Source organism: Sminthopsis crassicaudata, chromosome 1 (assembly GCF_048593235.1).
Source record: "Sminthopsis crassicaudata isolate SCR6 chromosome 1, ASM4859323v1, whole genome shotgun sequence".
Taxonomy (NCBI): Eukaryota; Metazoa; Chordata; class Mammalia; order Dasyuromorphia; family Dasyuridae; genus Sminthopsis; species Sminthopsis crassicaudata.
Window position 1 is genome coordinate 28099 of NC_133617.1, and position 21914 is coordinate 50012.

The following is a 21914-nucleotide window of genomic DNA, read 5'->3' on the forward strand; positions in this document are numbered from 1 at the left end:
TCATTTCATTCCCCTTTGAACAAAATTCATTTCAGATTCAGGTCAGGGCTCAGAATGAAGAGAAGGACTTTGGGAAGAAGTCAGCACGTTTATGGGAAGGGACTTTCATCTTCCACCCAGCCGGGGGCCTGGGCTGTGTTGGTTTTTTCCCATGAGGAATGTCAGGGGCCCCCATGTTGTGAGCCACCACCAAGGGGAAGGGAGATCAGACTCAGAAGACATGAGAGACAATTGAATGAGAAAGAAGATCTTTATTGAAAATCGGGGAGGAGGGGGGAAGAGGTGGGGAAGTCCATTGTGTGGCTTGAGGGAGGGGGCATGTGGGCATCTAAGTGCACTGGGCTGAGGACAGCTCCTTCTGGAAGACCTGGCCTTCATGGGTGACCTTGCAGGTGTAGCGGTTGCTAGAACGCCACTGGTCAGCAGAGAGGGAGAGGTAACTGCTGGTTGAGTACTTGTTGTCACTCTGGCGGGCTGGGGGGCTGGTCATCACCCCCTGAGTCACGGGGGAGCCATCCTTGGTCCAAGCCACGTCCACAGTGCTTGGGTAGAAGCCATTTATCAGACATACTAGGGTGGCCTTTTGTGTGTCTAGCTCATCTTTGGATGGAGCAAAGGCAGTGATCATGGGGGATGCCTTGGGCTGACCTGGGAGGCGTGGAAAAAGAGGCAGAGTTAGGTAGAGAAGAGTAAAAGGTCAGGGCCCGAGAGACCCCTGGTCCCAGGCCATGAATGTGGAGTCCAGATCCCACCAGAGCCTGAGAGCTGGAAAGTACTTGGTGGGAAGGAGCAAGGCCTGGCTAAGTGTGTCAGAGGTCTTGGGTTAGAAGTCTCTTTTCTCCTATAGTGCACCCATCACACAGATGAACAAACTGAATCCCCAACCATGGAAAGTCCCACAAATGTCCCACGAGTAGGAAGAAGTAGGGCACAGATTTGGAGCCATGCTGTGTGACCCCCTTTAGTGCTCCTGTGTTCTCTGCTGCTCTGGGTTTGTGTAGAGTGGACTCTGGCCTGAATTTGTGGGCACCAGGAGCTCAGTCCTTCTCCTGTGTGGCCTGTAAACTCTTCACCTGCTGGACAGTCAGGGTTGCTGCTCTGTCCACTCACCTTCCAGGCCAGACCTGTTCTCTCAGAGGTCTGGCTCTGCTCAGGCTCCTCTTAACCCCTCCAGGCAGAGCGCAGGCAGTGCTGCCGGGAAGTGCAGTGGATGGCCAGAGCTGTCCTCCCTGCCCTGCCCCAACTTCCCCTTCTCCTTCCTGTCCTGGGGAGCCCTGCCTGTCCTTCCTGAGCCCTCCCTTTGCCTGGAGCAATCCTGCCCTGAGTGCTGGGAGTCAGTGTGTCTTTGGGGCTTTCTCTGTTGTGGAGTGGGCCCCTGGGTCAGCCTGCCTGCTCCGAGGAAGTCTGTGCGGAGCCGTCTCTGCTGAGCGGGGGGGTCTGATGTGGGGAGTCCCTGGGCCCTGCAGACTGTTCCAGAGGCGCTCAGTCTTCATTAAGCCCATGGGTTCCAGGGAGTCTGTCTTTGGCCAGATGCCCCCCTCTGCCCCATGTTCCCCATGCGTGCTCTCTTGTGGGAGCAGGTCTCTTGTGTGCTCCTCCCCCAGGGTCTCAGGGATGCCCCCTCTATTTGTCCCTGAGGGCGCTGGGCACCCCAGGATGAGGGGCTCCTTCTGAGAAGTTCAGCTCCCCGTCCCTCCAAACCCTCTCTTGGGGAACTAACTATTCCCTGAAGGAGCCCAGGTCTGACCCTCCTCCCCCAGACTTCCCTGGGCCCAGCCCCAAGTGTCCCTTGAGTGCAGCCCCGTGCTCAAATCTTTGGTGTCTGAATTTCTAAAGGTTTCTCATTGAGCCCAAAGGGTGGAGGGAGCGAGGCTGGGAAAGAGTCAAGGCTGTTTCCATAGATGATCCAAACCCTGAGACAGCCCCCAGAGAGCAAGGGTGCCCCAGAGAAGAGGGGGCAAAGGAGGCAGAGGTTGGGGCCACAGCAGGCTGTGGATCTTTAGGAGAAGCTGCCAAATGGGACCCTAGATAGGACCCAGGAGTGCACAGAATAAACCAGGGGGAATTTTCCCAGAGCCCCCAGTATCCCAGAAAGGGAGAGAGACAAAGAGCGACTCACCCAGGACGGTCAGACGGGTCCCTCCGCCGAACACATAACACCGTGATATAGCCTCGCACAAAAACCTCCCTGTCATTTGTCTCACCCCATCCCCTTCCCCTCTGCAGCTGTGAGACAGGAACACCGGCCCCTCCACCTGGCCCAGAGGCCCCTCTCCCCCTCATCACAGAGCAGGTGTCCCCCATCTCCCCAGTCAGTCAACACTTGCCCCTCCAGTCAAGACTTGAGACAAAACCCATTATGTAGGTGGACATGAGGTGCCATGCCAGGGCCTTATTCAGGAATTCCCCAAGTCACCTGTAGGGAACACATCATGGCCCGTTGGGATTTTAAGTCCAATATAGTCCCCACAGCTTGTTACCTTAGGATCTCCAAGCACTATAGAGAAATCACCTAATTCTTGGTGCAAATTTCTGGGACTCATGTTTCCAGGCAGTTGACCGACATGATGTGGATGATCACAGGTCGGGGAGTGCGATGTCCAGGCTTCTGCAATGACCTCTTTTTCCCTATATTCCCTTTTCCTAACAGTGTGGAGCCATGTCTTATGGGCTGCAGGGCCTGGTGGGATTGATTCCTTGATTCAAGTCCTGGCTTTTTGAGGATTTTGGGGTGAAATGGGACTTGAAATGGGTCTTTCCCTTCATTTATCTCCTCAGTTCAGTTCCCTTTTACCCTTCACCCTGAGCTAGAGCACTGGCTCCAGTATTTCCTCAATTATTCTTCTGGTCATCAGTGCAGGGAAGACAGGGGAGGGATTGGGGCTGCTTAACTTAGTTATCTTTTGAAGGCTGACTCTTTTTTCTTCTTTCTAAAACGAGGCCTTTCTGACTCAAGGATGGTCACCCCATGTGGGAATAAAGGATCATCTGGAGATTTCAGCCCCCATTCCCCTCCTGTGTGTGAGCCATGGCCAGTAACACTCTCAGAATCAGCCGTTATCAAGCAAGCTGTAAGCCAGCCCATCTCAATTTAGTAAGTGCCCACTGTGCTCCAAATCCTTGGCAGTGTGGAGTGAGCCTTGTTAGCCCAGAAAGCTCTTCCCTTGTTCTGCCTCGTGGAGATGGTGGAGACTGAAGGTCTGGCTTGTTAGGGTCTAGGGCATCATGAAAAGTTGGTCATAATTGAACAACAGCCTAGAAGGTGAAAGTGAAGCTCAGAGAAGACTCCCAGATCTCTGGCATTTATCCCTTCTCTAAGCTCCTAGACGCCATCCCACTTTACAAGCCCTCAGAGGCTTGTCCTCCAAAGGAGTTTGGATTCAGAATGGCCTCCTGCCTGAGTAAGGTGCTGATGTCCACCCAGGTCATTCCACCATGGACAGCTCCGAGTGTGTGCTCCTGCTCCCACTGCTATGTATTTCCTTTTCTGCTGCTTCTAATTCTGGGTTCTGGAGCCTGGCAGGAGGAGCCTTATTCTTCCATGCTGAGCTAGCCCTTTCAGTACCCTAAGACCGCTCTCTTGGCCCTTTCCCTGATCCCAATCTTAGCTTCTTCACACAGCAGACCCCAAGTTTCTTTTAAACGATTCTCCAATTCCTTCACCTCCTTCAAACGATTCTCCCATTTTTCCCCAGCTGAGTCCTGCTTCTTCCTAAAAATTACCTTCTCTTTGTCAGCATCCTTCTTCACTTCTGGTGTCCAGAAGCAGCTCTGGTTCTTGAGATGGGTCTGAGCAGAACAGAAGAGAGTTTTCTTTTGGCCTGGACACCACACAGCATGAATGCAGCCTGACCCCTGTCTCATTCTCACCTCTTAGTCTATTTCCTCCATCAGATACTCGAGACAGATCTTTTCTGTGGACAGTAGCCGGGTTACACCCAGAGTCTCTCCTGTTTCAGCAGCGCCCAGGAAGGACAAAGAACCCCAATACTCATTCTTATTGAATGGGGACCTCAGGCTAAGAAAGGGATGGGGAAGAAGGAAAGAGGAGAAAGAGATAGAGAGAGGAAAAGATAGACAGAGAGAGACAGAGAGAGAGAGAGTCAGAGAGAGTTAGAGATGGGAGAGATAAAAAGAGACAGACTGAGACACAGACAATCAGAAATGGAGAGATACAGAGATAGAGATAGAAAGAGCGGCCTCATATGGGAAGGGACTGCCCTAGATGCTCTTTAAGGTAATCCCCTTCTATCCACAAATCTATGATCCAAAGAACTTCCTGGTTAGCTCCCTGGAGCTATCTCTCCCTCTCCCTAACAATCCTTCAGAGTGCAGATCTTCACAAAAAGTCATCCTTACCTAAGTCCACCCTGAACCTGCTCCTAGCACCTGAACAGTGGGCATTGATCTCTATCCTTGGATTCGTGTTCACAAATTCATATCAAAGCATGAAAGGACGATCAGAAGGGACTCAGAGACCACATAGTCCAAGTATTTATTTTCACTTTAGGGATGAAGAAACTGAGCCCCAGGAAATACAATTCCTTGCTCTGGTCACCCAGTTAGGGCTGGCAGTGCTGGAATTGAATCTCATGGTGGGTGAGTGCCAAGCAGCCCACTTTCCATTGCTTTACCCAGGGTTCTCCTGGCTTTTAAAGGCTCATTCTTGATCCCACCTCCTTTGTAATGTTTGGGCTAGCTCTCTGGAGGACCTTGGGAGCTGCCAGAGTCCTTGGTCTTAGGGGAGGAGTGAAGGAGGCAGGAGAGCCACCATGAGGCTTGTCAAAGATGGAATGTCTCATTTGCAGTCCTCTCAGCCCTAAATACCTCGGTATGATTACATCATTACAGCACACTGAGCATGTGTGAACTAGAGAACCGTGACATCACCATACCTAACACTGAGTATCTATGGGAACTAGAGAACCATGACATCACCATGCTAAGTACTAAGTATATGTATACTAAAGAACCATCATCTCACCAATTCCTCTGGATTAACACCTTGCCATAAGTATCCTTTTTCTAGGATTTTTTTTTCTTTTTTTTTGAGGCTGGGGTTAAGTGACTTGCCCAGGGTCACACAACTAGGAAGTGCTAAGTGTCTGAGGCCAGATTTGAACTCGGGTCCTCCTGAATTCAGGGCTGGTGCTCTATCCACTGAGCCACCTAGCTGCCCCATTTCTAGTATATTTCTCCAAAATTCTGGCCCTCTATACTCCTCCAATCCTAAGGTCTGTCTGGCGCCATTCCTCTCTAAGTATCCTGAGTTCACTCTCCATCATCTGCTCTTGTTCTTATGACTGAATGTCATCTTGGAATCCAGAAAACCTGAGTTTCAACTCTATCTCAAATACAGCATAGTTGTGACCTTGGGCCAGTCAGAAGCCTTTCAATGTCCCAAACAAGACTCTGTTTGAGAGAACTGCCCATTTACAGTGAGAGATTGTTATGTCCACTTGTCTTCCCCTGAGCAAGTGAAAGATCTGGAACAGCATGATCCTCCTTATTATGGCCAGAGGATGGAGACCTAGAAAGCTCCTTGGGCGTCTTCTGGTCCAATCTGTCATTTTTACAGTGGAGGAAGCTGAATCCCAAGAGGAGGCAGTGCCTATTCCAAGGTAAGGTGGCTAATTAAATGTTCAAGGCAGTATTTGAACTCAAGCCCTTTGGTCACCAAGTCCAGCAATCTTTCTTTTCCGAGTCTTGTTTCTTGGTTTAGCAACGATGCAGATGATGGTGGTGGTGGTGATGATGATAATGATGCCCTTTGACTCAGCAGTGTTTCTACTTGGCCTATATTCCCAAGAGATCTTAAAGTAGGGGAAGGGACCCGTATGTGCAAAAATGTTTGTGGCAGCCCTCTTTGTGGTGGCCAGAAACTGGGAAATGAACGGATGTCCATCAATTGGAGAATGGTTGGGTAAATTGGGGTATATGAATTTTATGGAATATTATTGTTTTGTCAGAAATGGCCAGCAGGAAAAAAAAAAAAAAAAAAAAAAAAAGAAATGGCCAGCAGGATGATGTCAGTAAGGTCTGGGGAGACTTACATGAACTGATGCTGAGTGAAATGAGCAGGACCAGGAGATCATTGTACACAGCAACAATACTGTATGAACGATCAATTCTGATGGACTTGGCTCTCTTCAACAATGAGATGATTCAAACCAGTTCCACTTGTCCAGTGATGAAGAGAGCCAACCACACCCATTGAGAGACTTTGGGGACTAAGTGTAGACCACAACATAGCATTTTCATGCTTTCTGTTGTTGTTTGCTTTCTTTCCCAGTTTTTTTTTCCTTCTTAATCTGATTTTCCTTGGGCAGTAAGGATTTAACATATATTTTAATATATTTAACATGCATTGGACTACATGCCATTTAGGGGAGGGGTTGGAGGGAAAGAGGTGACAATTTGGAACAATAGGATTTCAAGAGTCAATGTTGAAAAATTACCCATGAAGGGTTCATAACCTAGGCACAAAGAATGAGGTTATAAATAAATTAGAGAAATATAGGATAGTTTGCCTCTCAGACCTATGGAAGAGGAATGAATTTATGTCCAAAGAAGAACTAGAGAGTATTATTGATCACAAAGTAGAAAACTCTGATTATATCAAATTGAAAAGTTTTTGTACAAACAAAACTAATGCAGACAAGATTAGAAGGGAAACAATAAACTGGGAAAACATTTTCACAGTCAAAGGTTCCAATAAAGGCCTCATTTCCAAAATATATAGAGAGAATCGACTCTAATTCCTAAGAAATCAAGTCAATCTCCAATTGATAAGTGGTCAAAGGATATGAAAAGACAATTTTCAGATGAAGAAATTGAGACTATTTCTAGTCATATGAAAAGATGCTCCAAGTCATTATTAATCATATAAATGCAAATTAAGACAACTCTGAGATACTACTACACACCTGTCAGATTGGCTAGAATGACAGGGAAAGATAATGCAGAATGTTGGAGGGGATGTGGGAAAACTGGGACATTGATACATTTTTGGTGGAATTGTGAATATATCCAGCCATTCTGGAGAATGATTTGAAACTATGCTCAAAAAGTTATCAAACTGTGCATACCAGCAGTGTTACTACTGGGCTTATATCCCAAAGAGATCTTAAAGAAGGGAAAGGGACCTGTATGTGCCAAAATGTTTGTGGCAACCCTCTTTGTGGTGGCCAGAAACTGGAAACTACGTGGATGCCCATCAATGGGAGAATGGCTGAATAAATTGTGGTATATGAATATTATGGAATATTATTGTTCTGTAAGAAATGACCAACAGGTTGATTTCAGAAAGGCCTGGAGAGATTTACATGAACTGATGCTGAGTGAAGTGAGCAGGACCAAGAGATCATTGTACACAGCAACAATACTGTATGAACGATCAATTCTGATGGATGTGGCTCTCTTCAACAATGAGATGAACCAGATCAGTTCCAGTAGAGCAGTAAAGAACTGAACCAGCCACACCCAGCAAAGAACTCTGGGAGATGACTATGAGCCACCACATAGAATTCCCAATCCCTCTAATTTTGTCCGCCTACATTTTGGATTTCCTTCAGAGGCTAATGGTACACTATTTCAAAGTCCGATTCTTTTTGTATAGCAAAACAACGTTTGGACATGTATTCATATATTGTATTTAATTTATACTTTAACATATTTAACATGTATTGGTCAACCTGCCATCTGGGGGGGGGGAGGGGAAAATTAGAACAAAAGGTTTGGTAATTGTCAGTGTTGTAAAATTACCCATGCATATATCTGGTACATAAAATCTATTCAAAAATTAAAAAAAATTACCCAGGTATATGTTTTGTAAATAAAAAGCATATACATTAAGAGAACAGCCAACTGAGCACGGGAGTGGACTCTGATCTGAGCTAGCAGCCAGTTTGGCAGGATCAGAGGCCAGGGATACAGCTGGGATGTTGCCAGCTCAGCATCAATGACTTCAGAGCTTGGGCACAAGAGAAGCGAACCAGGTGCAATTTTTGACCAGGATGGTTTTGCACTTTACCTTTTTGGGATTAAAAGTGCATAGGAGCCGAGGTGAACTGTATGGCTCATTTGCTGTCACCCCTCACTCTGCACCAGGGAATTATCCATGTTCTTGTTTTTCTATATAGCTTCAAAGCCAATATCTCTTTGTAAAACCAAATTGATGCTTAACGGAAGTGGGGTGTGAATCCCTAGGCCCCTAAATGGGGGCTCAGAGTCAGTGGCCGAGGAAAGTGACCCTCCCACCTCTGCAGGAGGATCCTGAGAGGGCGGGCTCAGAGGCCCCATGTTCCCCCCCAGTGCCTGGTTAGTGATTGTGTCCCCCAAAGGCAGTGGGTGTGTCTGCCATGGTCTGCCCCACTGACTCTTGGGAATCTCAGCTTCCTCTTCTGGCTCCTCACTAACTTTCTCTTCCCAATAGCTTATGGCATTTTCACAGGAATTGTGGAACATCGTGTACCTCTGTGGCTTGCTGACTCCATTCTTCTCTTTCTCTTGCTCCCTCTGTCTGTCTTTCTTTCCCCATCTTCAGTCCCTCCTCTCCTTAGTGTTTCTCTCTTCTTGTGTTGTCTTTTCTCTTCTCTCCTCTCCTCGGAGCTATGTATGTAGTGAAGGACCTCTGGCATTTCTACAAAGGAGACAGAGAGTATCCAAGAAAAGAAGGTTCTAGATGCTTCTAGGACCAGCAAAGACTTCCTGAAAAAGTGGTCTCTTGGCTCAATCTGAGTGACGCTGGAGATCCTCAGTGAGGAAGGAGAGTTACCTGGGGGATGGACATATGAAGGTGCAGATATGGGAGACAAGGTGATGGGGGAGAGGACAATGAGTAGCCCAGGATGAGAGATTCCCAGAGTGGGGATGTTAAGGACTCTGCCTAAGTGAAGGGGCACGTCAACTCTCCAAGAGCCTCCCCAGCTGTGAACCATAAGGATTTGCAAAGCAGACTTTGTTTACCCAGAAGTTCCTTGTGCATTGGGAATGAAATAAATTGGAGGCAAGAGGGAAGAGGAGAGAGGTCAGAGAACAGGCACTGCCTCTCAGTCTCCCTGCATCATCCTCTCACAGGAAGAGATCCATTCTATAGGTCTGAGTTAGCCCTCCAGCAGCCACTGGCAGGTGGCTCTATTCTCCCTACCTAGAGGGAGAAGGACAGGATGCCTGGAAGAAAGATTTGATCAAGTGCCCACTGTGTGGCAGACACTGGGCTAAGGGCTTGACAAAGTGATATCCATAACGAGTCTGGGCTGGTTGGTGCTATTAAAGTCCCTGTTTTCCACTGGGACACTGATGCATTGTTGGTGGAGTTGTGAAAGAATCCAACCATTCTGGAGAGCAATCTGGAATTATGCCCAAAAAGTTATCAAAATGTGCATACCCTTTGACCCAGCCATACTACTACTGGGCTTATACCCCAAGGAACTACTAGAGAAGGGAAAGGGACCTGTATGTGCCAAAATGTTTGTGGCAGCCCTTTTCATAGTGGCTAGAAGCTGGAAGATGAATGGTTGTCCATCAATTGGAGAATGGTTGGGTAAACTATGGTATATGAATGTTATGGAATATTATTGTTCTATAAGAAAATGACCAACAGGAGAAATACAGAGAGGCTTGGAGAGACTTACATCAACTGATGCTGAGTGAAACGAGCAGAACCAGAAGATCATTATACACTTCAACAATGATACTGTACGAGGATGTATGCTGATGGAAGTGGATTTCTTCAACATAGAGAAGATCTAATCCAATTCCAATTGATTAATGATGGACAGAACCAGCTACATCCAGAAAAGGAACACTGGGAAATGAATGTAAACTGTTATTTTTACCTTCTGAATCCAATTCTTCCTGTGCAACAAAAAAATACGGTTCTACACACATATATTGTATCTAAATTATACTGTAATGTATTTAACATATATAAGACTGCTTGCCATCTGGGGGAGGGGGTTGGGGGAGGAAGGGAAAAAATCTGAATAGAAGTAAGTGCATAGGGATAATGTTGTAAAAAATTACCCATGCATATGTACTGTCAAAAAATGTTATAATTATAAAATAAAATAAAAAATTAAAAAAAAAAAAAACAAAAAAACAAAAAAACAAAAAAAAAAAAAATAAAGTCCCTGTTTTCCAAAGAAGGAACCAGAGGTTGTGACTGGGTCAGAGACCACACAGTGAGCAAGTGTCCGAGGCCATATTTGCCCATTTCCTGGCTCGAGGGCTGCTGCTCTATCCACTTAACTGGAGAGCAGTGATGGAGGAGCCTGGAAAGGGAGGGAGAGTTAGAAAAGGCTGCACAAGGATCGAGGTTTTGCTGCAGTCAGTGTATTGTAACCTGTAAGCAGGGTTCCTGGAGCACTCCCACTGATGGGGCCCCTTTCTCCCACGGATTATGCAGTGGATGTTCTCCTCCATGGTCTCTGATGAGGACGCGGTCCACTGTTTTATGCAGTGGAAAATCTGAGGCTTCTTCTTCAAGTTCTCTCCATTGCTCTCTCTCTCTTTCTCCAGGAGCCTCCTGTGATTTCATGGGATTCACATGTTTCCCCTGGGGCAATGTCCCCAAGTCCAAGGCACAGGGCAGGTCCAGGGCTACAGGCTACACCAGGTTCAAGACACTCTGTGTGTCTGTATCATTCCATGGCTCCTGGGGACTAATTGAAATCTTTATTTTTTCTTATTAGCCAGCTGAGAGAACTCCTTCCTAAGCAGGAGAGGGAGGGGGATGCCTGGGGCTGACCTGGGAAATGGAATAGAAGGAAGAGAAGCAGCTAAAGGATTAGCTCCTGAACATGGCAGAATACAAACAACAACACAAGGGGCGTGTGCTCAGAGAAGTGTGGCCAGGGTTGTTGTGTGGAGGGGAGGCCAGTGAGTAAATGTATGCAGTGGGAGCAGCTGCATGAAAGAGCATCAAGAAAAGGAAGCCATGTGGCCAGGATGTATATTTAGTCATGGGCATGTGTTCTTTGAAGGCCATGAAACCCTGCCTGCCCTTGGCAGCCTTCCAGGGAAGGTGAGATGTCAGGGGCACCATGGATCCCCTGCCCTTGTTTCACTGTCCTGGCAGCCTTCGATGACCAGCTGTTGGGGACACAGCGGAACCACCGGTCTCTTCCCTGTGCTCTGTGTCCTGGGAGTGATGGAGCCGCCATAAGGCCTGATGCAAGCAGGCCAATTTTTCCCAAGGCTCTCAGAGATGTGGTGGGAGGAGGTCCTTGCCCAGGTCCTGGCTTGAGGGGGAGATAATTTTCATGAAAGAAAGCAGATCAGTTTGAGGATGTCGGGCTAGTGCTACATTCTATGATGTGCTCATGTAAGGAAATCAAGAAGCCAGAAGGTGAGGGGGACACATGGAGGCGAGTATTTGGATGATGTCAAGGGAGAAAAAGCAGAAGGGAGGTTGTCATGGTGATGTCCTTCCCATTGCCAAGTGAGTGCCCAAATTCCCCATCACTCAGGTCAACAGAGTAGGTCTCCTCTTCCCCTCCTCCCCACTGTCACTCTCCCCGCCTATTCAGTTCCCTCCCAATTTTGTCCTGTCTGCTTTCTCCTCCCCCCTCACAATGGCCTGGTTTTTAGCTCACTCTTACTCTCCCAGGATCTCTCCCTCACCACCCTGGGCCTGGCTCCTGGCTGCCTTTGGTCCAATCAAATCCCCCAGCCAGGATTTCTTTAGGCCATCCAGATGTGCAAAGCATGCTGGTTAAGCTATTTGATTTGATCTTTACAACACCCCTGGGAGGAAGGGACTATTAATAGAAGCAAAATTTATACTAATAAAAATGATAATGATAGCGATAGAAGCTAGCCTTTACATAAGTTTTAAGTTTAGCAAAGAGCCTTACAGGTGCTACCTACTTGTATACTCCCCACAGTGCAGGCAGGTGGACATTTCCATTCTGGAATTTTATAGATAAGGACATAAAGGAAAATCAGGGGGCGTAATTAGGAAGTGTCTAAGGCTGGATTGGAATTCAGGTTTTCCTGCCTCCGGGCCCTGAGATTCATGCACTGGACCTATATTTCCCTCCTACCCCTTGTCTCATTTCATTCCCCTTTGAACAAAAATCATTTCAGATTCAGGTCAGGTTTCAGAATGGAAAGAAGGACTTTGGGAAGAAGTCAGCACGTTTATGGGAAGGGACTTTCATCTTCCACCCAGCCGGGGGCCTGGCATGAGTTGTTTTTTTCCCATGAGGAATGTCAGGGGCCCCCATGTTGTGAGCCACCATCAAGGGGAGGGGAGATCATACTCAGAAGACCTGAGAGACAATTGAATGCTAAAGAAGATCTTTATTGAAAGTCGGGGAGGAGGGGGGAAGAGGTGGGGAAGTCCACTGTGGGGCTTGAGGGAGGGGGCATGTGGGCATCTAAACTCCCTGGGTGGAGGACAGCTCCTTCTGGAAGACCTGGCCTTCATGGGTGACCTTGCAGGTGTAGAGGCTGCTAGAACGCCACTGGTCAGCAGAGAGGGAGAGGAAACTGCTGCTCCAGTACTTGTTGTCACTCTGGCGGGCTGGGGGGCTGGTCATCACTCCCTGGGTCACGGGGGAGCCATCCTTGGTCCAAGCCACGTCCACAGTCCTTGGGTAGAAGTCATTTATCATGCACACGAGGGTGGCTTTTTGTGTGTCTAGCTCAGGTTGGTATCGAGCAAAGGCAGTGATAAAGGGGGATGCCTTGGGCTGACCTGGGAGGCGTGGAAAAAGAGGCAGGGTTAGGTAGAGAGAAAAGTAAAAGGTCAGGGCCCAAGAGACCCCTGGTCCCAAGCTGTGAAAGTGGAGTCCATATCCCACCAGAGCCTGAGGGATGGAAAGTGCTTGGTGAGAAAAAGCAGGGCCTGGCTAAGTGTGTCAGAGGTCTTGGGTTAGAAGGATCTTTTCTCCTATAGTCCACCCATCACACAGATGAACAAACTGAGTCCCCAAGCATGGAAAGTCCCACAAATGTCCCACGAGTAGGAAGAAGTAGGGCACAGATTTGGAGCCATGCTGTGTGACCCCCTCTAGCGCTCCTGTGTTCTCTGCTGCTCCGGGTTTGTGTAGAGTGGACTCTGGCCTGAATTTGTGGGCACCAGGAGCTCAGTCCTTCTCCTGTGTGGCCTGTAAACTCTTCACCTGCTGGTCAGTCAGGGTTGCTGCTCTGTCCACTCACCTGCCAGGCCAGACCTGTTCTGTCAGAGGTCTGGCTCTGCTCAGGTTCCTCTTAACCCCTCCAGGCAGAGCGCAGGCAGTGCTGCCGGGAAGTGCAGTGGATGGCCAGAGCTGTCCTCCCTGCCCTGCCCCTTCTTCCCCTTCTCCTTCCTGTCCTGGGGAGCCCTGCCTGTCCTTCCTGAGCCCTCCCTTTGCCTGGAGCAATCCTGCTCTGAGTGCTGGGAGTCAGTGTGTCTTTGGGGCTTTCTCTGTTGTGGAGTGGGCCCCTGGGTCAGCCTGCCTGCTCCGAGGAAGTCTGTGCGGAGCCGTCTCTGCTGGGCCGGGGGGCCGATGTGGGGAGTCCCTGGGCTCTGCAGACTGTTCCAGAGGCGCTCAGTCTTCATTAAGCCCATGTGTTCCAGGGAGTCTGTCTTTGGCCAGATGCCCCCCTCTGCCCCATGTTCCCCATACGTGCTCTCTTGTGGGAGCAGGTCTCTTGTGTGTTCCTCCCCCAGGGTCTCAGAGATGCCCCCTCTATTTGTCCCTTTAGGGTACTGAGCACCCCAGGATGAGGGGCTCCTTCTGAGAAGTACAGCTCCCTGTCCCTCCAAACCCTCTCTTGGGGAACTAACTATTCCCTGAAGGAGCCCAGGTCTGACCCTCCTCCCCCAGACTTCCCTGGGCCCGGCCCCAAGTGTCCCTTGAGTGCAGCCCTGTGCTCAGATCTTTGGTGTCTGAATTTCTAAAGGTTTCTCATTGAGCCCAAAGGGTGGAGGGAGACAGAGCAAGGCTGGGAATGAGTCAAAGCTATTTCCATAGATCATCCAAGCCCCTGAGAGAGCCCCCAGAGAGGAAGGGTGCCCCAGAGAAGAGGGGGCAAAGAAGGCAGAGGTTGGGGCCACAGCTGACTGGATCTTTAGGAGGAGTTGGCAAATGGGACCCTAGCTAGGACCCAGGAGTGCACAGAATAAACCAGGGGAAATTTTCCCAGAGCCCCCAGTATCCCGGAAAGGGAGAGAGAAAAAGAGCGACTCACCCAGGATGGTCAGACGGGTCCCTTCGCCGAACACATAACACTGTGACACAGCCCCGCACAAAAACCTCTCAGTGACTTGTCTCCCCCCCTCCCCTTCCCCTCTGTGCAGCTGTGAGACAGGAACCCTGGCCCCTCCATCTGGCCCAGAGGCCCCTCTCCCCCTCATCACAGAGCAGGTGTCCCCCAACTCCCCAGTCAGTCAACACTTGCCCCTCCAGCCAAGACTTGAGAGAAAACCCATTATGTAGGTGGACATGAGGTGCCATGCCAGGGTCTTATTCAGGAATTCCCCAAGTCACCTGTAGGGAACACATCATGTCCCGTGGGGATTTTAAGTCCAATATAGTCCCCCCAGCTTGTTATCTTAGGATCTCCAAGCACTATAGAGAAATCACCTAATTCTTGGTGCAAATTTCTGGGACTCATGTTTCCAGGGAGTTGACCGACATGATGTGCATGATCAACAAGCCGGGGAGTGCTATGTCTAGCGTTCTGGAATGACCTTTTTTTGCCTATATTCCTTTTCCTAACAGTGTGGAGCCATGTCTTATGGGCTGCAGGGGCTGGTGGGATTGATGCCTTGATTCAAGTGCTGGCTATTTGAGGATTTTAGGGTGAAATGGGACTTGAAATGGGTCTTTCCTTTCATTTCCCTCCTTCATTTAGTTCCCTTTTACCCTTCACCCTGAGCTAGAGCACTGGCTCCAGGATTTGCTCGATTATTCTTATGGTCATTAGTGCAGGGATAACAGTTGAGGGATCACGGCTGCTTAAGTTAGTTCCTTTGAGGATTGAGCCTATTTTTTTCTTTTCTTTAAAACAGCTTTTTGACTCAAGGATGGTCACTCCATGTGGGAATTAAGAATCATCTAGCGATTTCAGCCCCCATTCACCTCCTGTGTCTGAGCCATGGCCAGTAACACTCTCAGAATCAGCTGTTATCAAGCAAGCCGTAAGCCACTCCATCTCAATTTAGCAAGTGCCCACTGTGCTGCTAAGCATTCACCAGTACTTGGCAGTGTGGAGTGAGGCTTAATTGTGAGCAAAGAAAGTTCTTCCCTCAGAGGAGACCTGGTAACAGACCTGATGATAATAATGTAGAAGAGAAAGGGGCCTGAAAACTCAAAGGTTTCTTCTCCAAAGGATTCTGGATTCACAATTCCCATCATTGCATTCCTATGAGATCCAAGGTACACCCATTTCCACTTGCTGATGTCCCAGGAATGTTGTTCCACCATGGACAGCTGCAAATGTTAGCTACTTTCCCTTAGGATGAACTCCAAGGCAGTTTTCTTTGTCAGTTGTTTCTAGTTTTGGGCTCTGGAATCTGGCAGAATGAGTTTCATCCATCCATCCTGAGCTAACCATTTAGATACCCGAAGACATCTCTCTTGGCCCTTTCACTGACTTTTCATATGATCCAAAATTCATTCAGTTCCACTAGCTGATGTCCCGGGAGGGTTGTTCTACCATGGACAGCTCCAAATGATAGCCACTTTCCCTTAGGATGAACTCCAATGCAGTTTTCTTTGTCAGTTGCTTCTCATTTGGGGCTCTGGGATAGTCTGATTCATCCACCCTGAGCTAACCATATAGATACATGAAGACATCTTTCTAGGCTCTTTTCCTGATCCTAGTTTTATCTTCTTCACACAGACCCTCAGTTTCATGAAGCAAGCCCAGTGAAAGGACACTGGGAAATGAACGTGGACTGCTTGCATTTATGTTTTTATTCCCAGGTTATTTTTACTTTTCTTAATCTGGTGTTTCTTGTACAAGAGAACTGTATAAAAATGTACATATATATTGTATTTAATAAATATTTTAACAGATTTAACATGTATGAGACTGCCTGCCATGTAGGGGAGGAGGTGGAGGAAAGGAAGGGAAATGTTGGAACAGAAGTTTTTGCAAGGGTCACTGTTGAAAAATTACCCATGCACATGTTCTGTCATTAAAAACATATAACTATAATAAAAATGGTTCTATAAGGCCTTGACTTTCTTATTCCTCCACAAGGTGGGTTCTCTTCCTTTTCAAAAATTATCTTCTATTTTATAAATAGCTTTCTCAATTATGGAGTGCAGAAGTGGACCTTGTCCTGGAGATGGTGGCTGAGCAGAACAGGGGACACTGTTCTTGCCCTGGACATCATGGTGTGAGTGCAGTCTGGCCCCTGCCACATCCTCACTAGTCTACTTCCTTCATCTGATAATACAGACAGGTGTCTTCTGAGGACAGTAATCAGGTTATACCCAGAGCCCCTCCTATTTTATCAGGCCTAGGAAGGACAAAGGACCCCACTCTCCATATTTATGTTATAAATGAAGATCTCAGCCTAAAAAAGTGATGGGGAGGAAAGAGAGAGAGAGGCCGACAGAGACAATGAGTAGCCCAGGATGAGAGATTCCCAGAGTGGGGATGTTAAGGACTCTGCCTAAGTGAAGGGGCAGGTCAACTCTCCAAGAGCCTCCCCAGCTGTGAACCATAACACTTGAAGGATTTGCAAAGCAGACTTTGTTTACCCAGATGTTCCTCATGTTTTGGGAATGAAATAAATTGGAGGCAAGAGGGAAGAGGAGAGAGAGGTCAGAGAATAACAATTGCCTCCCAGTCTCCTTGTATCATCATCATCCTCTCACAGGAAGAGATCCATTCTATAGGTCTGAGTTAGCCCTCCAGCAGCCACTGGCAGGTGGCTCCATTCTCCCTACCTAGAGGGAGAAGGACAGGATGCCTGGAAGAAAGATTTGATCAAGTGCCCACTGTGTGGCAGACACTGGGCTAAGGGCTTGACAAAGTGATATCCATAACGAGTCTGGGCTGGTTGGTGCTATTAAAGTCCCTGTTTTCCAAAGAAGGAACCAGAGGTTGTGACTGGGTCAGCACCACACAGTGAGCAAGTGTCCGAGGCCATATTTGCCCATTTCCTGGCTCTAGGGCTGCTGCTCTATCCACTTAACTGGAGAGCAGTGATGGAGGAGCCTGGAAAGGGAGGGAGAGTTAGAAAAGGCTGCACAAGGATCGAGGTTTTGCTGCAGTCAGTGTATTGTAACCTGGAAGCAGGGTTCCTGGAGCACTCCCACTGATGGGGCCCCTTTCTCCCACGGATTATGCAGTGGATGTTCTCCTCCATGGTCTCTGATGAGGACGCGGTCCACTGTTTTATGCAGTGGAAAATCTGAGGTTTCTTCTTCAAGTTCTCTCCATTGCTCTCTCTCTCTTTCTCCAGGAGCGTCCTGTGATTTTATGGGATTCACATGTTTCCCCTGGGGCAATGTCCCCAAGTCCAAGGCACAGGGCAGGTCCAGGGCTACAGGCTACACCAGGTTCAAGACACTCTGTGTGTCTGTATCATTCCATGGCTCCTGGGGACTAATCCAAATCTTTATTTTTTCTTATTAGCCAGCTGAGAGAACTCCTTCCCAACCAGGAGAGGGAGGGGGATGCCTGGGGCTGACCTGGGAAATGGAATAGAAGGAAGAGAAGCAGCTAAAGGATTAGCTCCTGAACATGGCAGAATACAAACAACAACACAAGGGGCGTGTGCTCAGAGAAGTGTGGCCGGGGTTGTTGTGTGGAGGGGAGGCCAGTGAGTAAATGTATGCAGTGGGAGCAGCTGCATGAAAGAGCATCAAGAAAAGGAAGCCACGTGGCCAGGGTGTATATTTAGTCATGGGGATCTGTCCTTTGATGGCCATGAAACCCTGCCTGTCCTTGGCAGCCTTCCAGGGAAGTTGAGATGTCAGGGATCCCCTGCCGTTGTTTCTCTGTCCTGGCAGCCTTCGATGACCAGCTGTTGGGGACACAGCGGAACCACCGGTCTCTTCCCTGTGCTCTGGTGTCCTGGGAGTGATGGAGCCGCCAAAAGACCTGATGCAAGCAGGCCAATTTTTCCCAAGGCTCTCAGAGACGTGGTGGGAAGAGGTCCTTGCCCAGGTCCTGGCTTGAGGGGAGGATAATTTTCATGAAAGAAAGCAGATCAGTTTGAGGATGTCGGGCTAGTGCTACATTCTAAGATGTGCTCATGTAAGGAAATGCAAAAGCCAGAAGGTGAGGGGGACACCTTGGATGATGTCAAGGGAGAAAAAGCAGAAGGGAGGTTGTCATGGCGATGTCCTTCCCATTGCCAAGGGAGTGCCCAAATTCCCCATCACTCAGGTCAACAGAGTAGGTCTCCTCTGCCCCTCCTCCTCACTGTCCCTCTCCCCGCCTATTCAGTCCCCTCCCAATTTTGTCCTGTCTGCCTTCTCCTCCCCCTTCACAATGGCCTGGTTTTTATCTCACTCTTACTCTCCCAGGATCACTCCCTCACCACCCTGGGCCTGGCTCCTGGCTGCCTTTGGTCCAATCAAATCCCCCAGCCAGGATTTCTTCAGGCCATCCAGATGTGCAAAGCATGCTGGTTAAGCTATTTGATTTGATCTTTACAACACCCCTGGGAGGAAGGGGTTATTAATAGAAGCAAAATTTATACTAATAAAAATGATAATGATAACGATAGAAGCCAGCCTTTACATAACTTTTAAGTTTAGCAAAGAGCCTTACAGGTGCTACCTACTTGTATACTCCCCACAGTGCAGGCAGGTGGACATTTCCATTCTGGAATTTTATAGATAAGGACATAAAGGAAGATCAGGGGGCGTAATTAGGAAGTGTCTAAGGCTGGATTGGAATTCAGGTTTTCCTGCCTCCGGGCCCTGAGATTCATGCACTGGACCTATATTTCCCTCCTACCCCTTGTCTCATTTCATTCCCCTTTGAACAAAAATCACTTCAGATTCAGGTCAGGTTTCAGAATGGAAAGAAGGACTTTGGGAAGAAGTCAGCACGTTTATGGGAAGGGACTTTCATCTTCCACCCAGCCGGGGGCCTGGCATGAGTTGTTTTTTTCCCATGAGGAATGTCAGGGGCCCCTATGTTGTGAGTCACCATCAAGGGGAAGGGAGATCAGACTCAGAAGACCTGAGAGACAATTGAATGCTAAAGAAGATCTTTATTGAAAGTCGGGGAGGAGGGGGGAAGAGGTGGGGAAGTCCACTGTGGGGCTTGAGGGAGGGGGCATGTGGGTATCTAAACTCCCTGGGTGGAGGACAGCTCCTTCTGGAAGACCTGGCCTTCATGGGTGACCTTGCAGGTGTAGGACCTTCCCCTCACCCACTCGTCAGTAGAGAGGGAGAGGAAACTGCTGCTCCAATACTTGTTGTCACTCTGGCGGGCTGGGGGGCTGGTCATCACCCCCTGGGTCACGGGGGAGCCATCCTTGGTCCAAGCCACGTCCACCGTGCTTGGGTAGAAGCCATTTATCATGCACACGAGGGTGGCTTTTTGTGTGTCTCCCTCAGGTTGGTATCGAGCAAAGGCAGTGATAAAGGGGGATGCCTTGGGCTGACCTGGGAGGTGTGGAAAAAGAGGCAGGGTTAGGTAGATCCCATCAGTGTCTTAAGGTTGGAAAGTGCTTGGTGAGAAAAAGCAGGGCCTGGCTAAGTGTGTCAGAGGTCTTGGGTTATAAGGCTCTTTTCTCCTATATCACACAGATGAACAAACTGAGTCCCCAAGCATGGAAAGTCCCACAAATGTCCCACGAGTAGGAAGAAGTAGGGCTCAGATTTGGAGCCATGCTGTGTGACCCCCTCTAGCGCTCCTGTGTTCTCTGCTGCTCCGGGTTTGTGTAGAGTGGACTCTGGCCTGAATTTGTGGGCACCAGGAGCTCAGTCCTTCTCCTGTGTGGCCTGTAAACTCTTCGCCTGCTGGTCAGTCAGGGTTGCTGATCTGTCCACTCACCTTCCAGGCCAGACCTTCTGTTCTGTCAGAGGTCTGGCTCTGCTCAGGCTCCTCTTAACCCCTCCAGGCAGAGCGCAGCCAGTGCTGCCGGGAAGTGCAGTGGATGGCCAGAGCTGTCCTCCCTGCCCTGCCCCCACTTCCCTGTCCTGGGGAGCCCTGCCTGTCCTTCCTGAGCCCTCCCTTTGCCTGGAGCAATCCTGCCCTGAGTGCTGGGAGTCAGTGTGTCTTTGGGGCTTTCTCTGTTGTGGAGTGGGCCCCTGGGTCAGCCTGCCTGCTCCGAGGAAGTCTGTGCGGAGCCGTCTCTGCTGGGCCGGGGGGCTGATGTGGGGAGTCCCTGGGCCCTGCAGACTGTTCCAGAGGCGCTCAGTCTTCATTAAGCCCATGACTTGTCTTCCAGGGAGTCTGTCTTTGGCCAGATGCCCCCCTCTGCCCCATGTTCCCCATACGTGCTCTCTTGTGGGAGCAGGTCTCTTGTGTGCTCCTCCCCCAGGGTCTCAGGGATGGCCCCTCTATTTGTCCCCTGAGGGCACTGGGCGCCCCAGGATGAGGGGCTTCTTCTGAGAAGTACAGCTCCCTGTCCCTCCAAACCCTCTCCTGGGGAACTAACTATTCCCTGAAGGAGCCCAGGTCTGACCCTCCTCCCCCAGACTTCCCTGGGCCCATCCCCAGGTGTCCCTTGAGTGCAGCCCCGTGCTCAGATCTTTGGTGTCTGAATTTCTAAAGGTTTCTCATTGAGCCCAAAGAGTGGAGGGAGCGAGGCTGGGAAAGAGTCAAGGCTGTTTCCATAGATGATCCAAACCCTGAGACAGCCCCCAGAGAGGAAGGGTGCCCCAGAGAAGAGGGGGCAAAGGGGGCAGAGGTCGGGGCCACAGCTGACTGTGGATCTTTAGGAGGAGTTGGCAAATGGGATCCTAAATAGGACCCAGCTGTGAGCAGACCAAACCAGGGGGAATTTTCCCAGAGCCCCCAGTATCCCAGAAAGGGAGAGAGACAAAGAGCGACTCACCCAGGATGGTCAGACGGGTCCCTTCACCGAACACATAACACTGTGACACAGCCCCGCACAAAAACCTCTCAGTGACTTGTCTCACCCCCTCCCCTTCCCCTCTGTGCAGCTGTGAGACAGGAACACTGGCCCCTCCATCTGGCCCAGAGGCCCCTCTCCCCCTCATCACAGAGCAGGTGTCCCCCAACTCCCCAGTCAGTCAACACTTGCCCCTCCAGCCAAGACTTGAGAGAAAACCCATTATGTGGGTGGACATGAGGTGCCATGCCAGGGCCTTATTCAGGAATTCCCCAAGTCACCTGTAGGGAACACATCATATCCCGCTGGGATTTTAAGTCCAATATAGTCCCCCCAACTTGTTACCTTAGGATCTCCAAGCACTATAGAGAAATCACCTAATTCTTGGTGCAAATTTCTGGGATTCATGTTTCCAGGGAGTTGACCGACATGATGTGGATGATCAACAATCCAGGGAGTGCTATGTCCAGTGTTCTGGAATGACCTTTTTTTGCCTATATTCCTTTTCCTAACAGTGTGGAGCCATGTCTTATGGGCTGCAGGGGCTGGTGGGATTGATGCCTTAATTCAAGTGCTGGCTTTTTGAGGATTTTAGGGTGAAATGGACTTGAAATGGGTCTTTCCTTTCATTTCCCTCCTTCATTTAGTTCCCTTTTACCCTTCACCCTGAGCTAGAGCACTGGCTCCAGGATTTGCTCGATTATTCTTATGGTCATTAGTGCAGGGATAACAGGTAAGGGATCACGGCTGCTTAAGTTAGTTCCTTTGAGGATTGAGCCTATTTTTTTCTTTTCTTTAAAACAGCTTTTTGACTCAAGGATGGTCACTCCATGTGGGAATTAAGAATCATCTAGCGATTTCAGCCCCCATTCACCTCCTGTGTCTGAGCCACGGCCAGTAACACTCTCAGAATCAGCCGTTATCA

The 21914-nt window shown here is 49.1% G+C and overlaps 1 gene segment (V, D, J or C); it reads right to left on the bottom strand.

The window, feature by feature from the left end:
• Positions 1 to 231: 231 nt before the first annotated feature.
• LOC141556155 (immunoglobulin lambda variable 9-49-like) overlaps positions 232 to 21914 on the bottom strand; it is a 1090947-nt gene continuing 1069264 nt past the window's right edge. Inside the window, 2 exon segments of the V gene segment in view lie at positions 232 to 648; positions 2120 to 2154. Coding sequence covers positions 329 to 648; positions 2120 to 2154 — 355 coding nt within the window.